Source organism: Leucoraja erinacea, chromosome 35, assembly GCF_028641065.1.
Source record: "Leucoraja erinacea ecotype New England chromosome 35, Leri_hhj_1, whole genome shotgun sequence".
In the NCBI taxonomy this organism is placed as follows: Eukaryota; Metazoa; Chordata; class Chondrichthyes; order Rajiformes; family Rajidae; genus Leucoraja; species Leucoraja erinaceus.
Genome location: NC_073411.1, coordinates 14213960 through 14220520, shown reverse-complemented (window position 1 = coordinate 14220520; position 6561 = coordinate 14213960). Strand labels below are relative to the sequence as shown.

The 6561-nt window shown below is 48.0% G+C and overlaps 1 protein-coding gene across 1 annotated transcript; it reads right to left on the bottom strand.

The window, feature by feature from the left end:
- Window positions 1-1230: 1230 nt before the first annotated feature.
- LOC129713294 (prolactin-releasing peptide receptor-like) lies at window positions 1231-5725 on the bottom strand. The gene is made up of 2 exons (XM_055662246.1): window positions 5316-5725; window positions 1231-1894 (listed from the first exon to the last, which is right to left on the bottom strand). The coding sequence occupies exons 1-2, from the start codon at window positions 5723-5725 to the stop codon at window positions 1261-1263; spliced, it is 1044 nt and encodes a 347-aa protein (XP_055518221.1). The 3' UTR covers window positions 1231-1260.
- Between the last annotated feature and the right edge of the window lie 836 nt (window positions 5726-6561).

Here is a 6561-nt window from a genome sequence, read left to right as displayed (position 1 = left end):
GGCGAGCCCATTCAGAGATTAAAAAAATTCTGAGTAAAACGTTGCTTTGTTTTGTTATATATGAATTAAAAAAATAAAACCTTTTATCTCTGTAAGTCTTATAGGGAGCTATCCTTGGACAGAAGTGCTGCTTGTGATCGCTACCTAGTGATCACTCTGGGAACTACACCTCAGGCAAAGCACAAAGAGGCTGGATTCACCACCTTGGAAAGGCTGCCCCTCAGATTCCTATTAAATATTTCCCCTCTCACTTTAACCAATGCATCTAGTTCTTGATCCCCCCCGCCCCCCACCCCTTGAGAAAAAGACCCAGTGCCTTCATCCTATCTATTCCCCTCATGATTGTATACACCTCTATAAGACCACCCCTCACCTCCATCTCCCTCGCTCCAGCTCCATAGCATTTTTCACTGCACCAAGACTGTGACCATAGTGCTCCAAATGCAGCCTCACAAATGTCTGGTACAACAGTTCACAATGACCTGGTCTCTTTATCATTGCTACTTTTTTGCATATCTTTCATTAATTTGTTCTATATCTCTCGTTTCCCTTTTCTGTGACTTTCAGTCTGAAGATGGGTCTTGACCCATTTCCTTCTCTCCAGAGATGCTGCCTGCCTGACCCGCTGAGTTACTCCAGCATTTTGTGTCTATCTTGCATATTAATTACCCTGACTGATGAAGCCAATGTTGCAAGAGCCTTCTTCATCTGGGACGTCACTTTCAGAGAACTATGTACGTGTTTTCCTCGACCAATCTGCTGTGGACCATATAATTCAATGTGATCCTGCCCTGGTTTAACTTCCCAAAAGATCAACATCACGCACCGTGTTGAGTTTAGAGGTACAGGTCCTTCTGCCCACCAAGTCCACGCTGACCAACGGTCCCACATGCTGGTTCTACCCTACACACACGTGGGACAATTTACAGAAGCTAATGAATCCACAAACTGTGCACGTCTTTGGAATGTGGGAGGGAACCGGAGCACCCGGAGACAACCCACACGGTCACAGGGAGAACGCACTGCGCCACTGTGCTGCCCTTGAAGCAGCGAGTATTTCAAGCATTGCCGACGGCTGAGAGGATCCAACAATACGATGGTGCGGAGGACAAGTCTGCACATTGACCAGGAGTTGTCCAACACCCAGTCAGATTGGGGGACAGGGGACGGGGTGGTGGGGACGGACATCTGACCACTGAGGTCACGCCAGCAAGGAGGGGGAGGGGGTGGGGGGGAGATTGAGAAGTCCCATCGGCTGCCTCATAGGACGACGCTCACCGCGATGCAGTTGCTAGTGGGAACGATCTTCTTCTTGCAAGCGAACATCTTCTTCAGCTCTGCCCTGAACCGGTCGTGGAGCCAAGCGTAGAGGAAGGGGTTGCAGCAGGCAGAGGTCATGGCCGAACAGTGACACAGCAGCTGGATGAGGTTGAAGTAGTCCTTGTTGATCAGGTTGATGTCTATGTCACGGATGATGTTGAAGACATTGAGAGGGAGCCAGCAAGCGCCGAACACCGTCACCACCAGCACCAAGAGGCGGAAGATCTTCTTGCGCTTCACCTTCTCCCAGCGCTCCTGGCTGTGGGTGCCGTTGCCCGGGACCACACGGTTCTTCAGCTTGAGGGTGATGCGGAGATAGGACAGGGAGACGGCGGACAGCGGGAGGATGTAGGTGATGATCAGCGTGCTGTAGGCGTAGGCCAAGTGTTCCTTCTCCTCCCTCACCCAGAACTCCTCACAGATGGTCAGCTCCTGGTCCTGGAACTCGATGTGGTAAGTGTGAGCAAAGGCGGGGGCGGCCAAGGCACATGACATGAGCCAGAGGCCAGCCAGGATGTAGGTGCAACTCCCGATCGACAGTCGCTTCTTCAGCGGGTGGACCGTGGCGTAATACCTGTTGGAGCAAACGAGAGGAGCGTTTAACACATCGTAACACAATTCCTCTTCACCCCTCTATAGACACCTGACTCAAACTACCTGCTTCTAATCCACCTGAACATGTTGGGAGGTTGACAGGTGAATAGATTGGGCAGCACAGTGAATGCATGAATGATTGAATGAATGAATGATTGGATGGATGAATGAATGAATGAATGGATGAATGTATGAATGCATGCTTGAATGAATGAATGAATGAATGAATGCATGAATGAATGGAATGGATGAATGAATGGATGGATGGATGAATGAATGGATGAATGAATGAATGAATGAATGAATGAATGGATGAATGAATGAATGATTGAATGCATGAATGATTGAATGGATGAATGAATGAATGATTGAATGAATGAATGCATGAATGTATGAATGATTGAATGAATGATGCATGAATGAATGAATGAATGAATGATTGAATGCATGAATGAATGAATGATTGATTGAATGAATGAATGGATGCGTTGTCACATGTGACACAAGGTATGTAAAGAGTCGCTACGTAAAGGGCGCCAACAATGTTATAACGTATTCCACGCTGGGTCCTATTTGTTCCTGGCCACGCGTCCTCCAGCTCCCACGTGGCCTGTCCTGGCCCGACGCTACCCTCAACAACGACAGACAAACTTGATGACCACCGCACCAACCTCAGCTGACAGAACCTGCTACCTCTCAGCACCAAAGACTCCAGGATCAACCCTGTCTATGGGTGCTGTCCGTATGGAGTTTGTACATTTGCCCTAAATGCTTTTCACCTTATTCCCTTTATCCTGTAAACGGCTCGATTGTAATCATGTGTTGTCTTTCCGCTGACTGGTTAGCACGCAACAAAAGCTTTTCACTGTACCTCGGTGCACTTGACAATAAACAAAACGAGGAAACTAACAAAATAATAGTTAGATTGGGAAATCGGGACTGTACCCCATCTTATGGAAAGACCGTCCTGAAAAGAGCCACAAAGTGCTGGAGTAACTCAGTGGGTCAGGCAGCATCTGTGGAGAACATGGATAGGTGACGTTTCACAGAGTGCTGGAGTAACTCAGCAAGTGCAGCAGCATCTATGGAGCTAAGGAAATAGGCAACGTTTCGGGCCGAAACCCTTCCGGGTTTCGGCCCGAAACGTTGCCTATTTCCAGAAGGATTTCGGCCCGAAACGTTGCCTATTTCCTTCGCTCCATAGATGCTGCTGCACCATAATTCAGCGGGTCAGGCAGCATCTGTGGAGAACATGGATAGGTGGCATTTCACAGAGTGCTGGAGTAACTCAGCGGGTCAGGCAGCATCTGTGGAGAACATGGATAGGTGACGTTTCACAGAGTGCCGGAGTAACTCAGCGGGTCAGGCAGCATCTGTGGGGAACATGGATAGGTGACGTTTCACAGAGTGCTGGAGTAACTCAGCGGGTCAGGCAGCATCTGTGGAGAACATGGATAGGTGACGTTTCACAGAGTGCTGGAGTAACTCAGCGGGTCAGGCAGCATCTGTGGAGAACATGGATAGGTGGCGATTTTGGTCAGGACCCTTGTTCAGACTGATTGGAGTTAGGAGGAGAAAGCTGGATGAGAGATATGGGGCCGGGGCAAAGTCTGGTAAGTGATAGGTGGACGCAGGTGAGCGGGGTTTAATTGGCAGTTGGGTGAAGTAGGTGACAAGGGTAGAGGTGAAGAGACAAATAGATGTCAGATGTAATGACTTTTCCAACCTTATTAACCACTAAAATGAACACAAAATGCTGGATTAACTCGGCAGATCAGGCAGCCATTCTGGTGAACGTGAATAGGTGATGATTCGGGTCAGGACCGTTCTTCAGGCCGTTCAGAAGTCTGATACCAGACAGGAAGTTGCTGAATAGTTAAAAATAAAGGTTTCTGAAGCTTGTGGAGATTGCACAAAAAATGAAATGGGAACTTCATAGAGGTAACACATCGAATGAAGGATTTGGACAGAGTAAATGAGGAGATGTGGTGTCCATTGGCAGTAAGACTGGTAACTGGACGCCAGACACAAATGTTGGAGTAACTCAGCGAGCAGGCAGCATCCCTGGAGAGAAGGAATGGGGTCTCAACCCGAAATGTCAGCCAATCCTTTTCTCCAGAGCTGCTGCTTGTCCCGCTGAGTTACTCCAGCATTTTGTATCTATCTTCGGTTGAAAACAGCATCTGCAGTTCTTTCCTACACAATAACTTGACATCACCTGGTACAAACAAACGTGCATGATGAGAGGAGCGATTTTCACACACAGAGTTGCAGTGACTTGGAATTTGCTGCCTGAAAGATGAGAAAATGTAGATACACGATGATTCTTAAATAGGGGAAGGGATGAATACCCGAGGGGGAAATATAACCTGATGAGGTTAGTAAGACTAGTCAACATCTCAGTCTAGAGTCATATGACATGGAGAGGCCCCATGGCCCAACTCCAAAGACGTACAGGTTTGGGGGTTAATTGGCTTGGTAAATGTAAAAATTGTCCCTAGTGTGTGCAGGATAGTGTTAATGTGTGGGGATCGCTGGTCAGCACGGACCCGGTGGGCCGAAGGGCCTGTTTCCGCGCTGTATCCCTAAACTAAACAATAAAATAAATAAAACAGATAATATGGGCACAGAAAGAACTCGTTGGTGTTGACCAAGACGTCCTGTCTAAGACGTGTGATTAAAGGGGTTGCAGACCCCTTGATTAAAAGTGTATGGACCACTGGGGCTGCTGAGAATAACTCCTGGCTACTCCAGATGAAATCCCATTTTCTCCACAGCAGCCGAAGCCAACAGAACTATAGCCAATTGGACTCTAAGAGCTTTCAAAATCATTGCACTAAGAGCTCCTTCTTTTGTTTGATGTTGAGAGTACACCAAGGAGCTGAGAATTAGACTTCACATCGCTGCTCAGAGAGATGCATCAGGGAATTCTGTTGAATGCTGCAGAATTTCACAATACATGGAATTCAAAGCTTCATTCATCTTATTCAGTACAGTATGTGCAGGAACATTATCTCTGTAAAACACTTTTTGTTAAGAGTACACAAATGAATTGAGAGGAGCAGTGGACCAATGAGGTTTTAAGCTTGGACCAACATTTAATAAAATCATGGCTGTTCTTTAGTTGAGAGATACAATGTGAAAACAGGCCCTTCGGCCCACAAAGTCCATGCTTACCAACAATCACCCATACATAGAAACATACAAACATGAAAAATAGGTGCAGGAGGAAGCTATTTGGCACTTCGAGCCAGCACCACCATTCATTGTGATCATGGCTGATCATCCACAATCCGTAATCCGCTGAGTTACTCCAGCACTCTGTGTCTATGCACGGATCTGCTACTTTCCTGTAGAGATACACGGGACAAACAAAGGAGGAATCTCCAGCCAGTGATTACCTGTCGACGGCGATGGCTGTCAGGGTGAAGACGGACACGTAGACGGTTACGGGCTGCATCAGGAAGACAAAGTAGCACATGAACTTGCCGAAGATCCAGCCCTGGGGGTGGAAGGCATAGGCCAGCGTGAAGGGCACACAGATGGTGCACATCAGCATGTCGGAGAAGGCCAGGTTGCCGATGAAAAAGTTAGTGGTGTTGTGCATCTTCCTGGTCTTGCAGATGACGTAGAGCAGCAGGTAGTTGCCGAATATGCCGATAAAGACCACCAGCGCGTAGCACGGCACAATGAGAGGCTTGTAGGCCTGGATCAGCTCCAGACCAGTGAACTGGGAGTAGTTGTTGCTGCTGTCTGCGATGGCAACCTGGTAGGCTGTGCTGTTGGTGGGAGAAACATCCCAGCTATCCATGGCTGTGGACAGCATCCTAACCCTCCCTCCCCCCCCCCCACTGCCTACCACCACCCCCTCCTGGCCGCAGCACCCCCCCCCCCCCTTACCCCCCTCCCTCCCTCCCCTTACCCCCCTCCCTCCCTCACCCAGTCTACCTTCACAACCCTCGATTGATCACACCTGCTTTAATGGCTTTACCTGAGGCAACTGATTCTTTGAATTTATATATATCTGACCAGTCTTAGTATTCTGCCCTCTAACAACTGGATTGCAGGGAATTCCTTAATATTAACTTGTTCTATAGTGTCTGTACACTTGCCTAGTGTAAATGGGGTAGCCTTTCCCGTGTAGATTGGGTTCTCTATCCTCCAGTGATGCTTCTTTGCTCCTGCCTACACCAATGGCTCTCTATCTGGGACCCACAAGATCCTGTTGATGTCCTAGTTCAGATGAAATTCCTTTCTTGACTCCTAGAGAAAAAGAAACAGCAGTCAATGTATCAATCTCAGAAGTGTTTTCCAAAGAGCATAGTTACAATAGACAATAGGTGTAGGCCATTTGGCCCTTCGAGCCAGCACCGCCATTCAATGTGATCATGGCTGATCATCCACAATCAGTATCCCGTTCCTGCCTTCTCCCCATATCCTCCGACCCCGCTATTTTTAAGAGCCCTATCTAGCTCTCTCTTGAAAGCATCCAGAGAACCTGCCCTCTGAGGCAGAGAATTCCACAGACAAGGGGAGAGACTTATGTTACCATGATAAGGGAAAACAGTTACTGTCTGATTTTTCCCATTCGCATTAATACCCCCCCTTCTCTCTTTGGCTTCGAGATTCCAGCATCTGCAGTTCCTT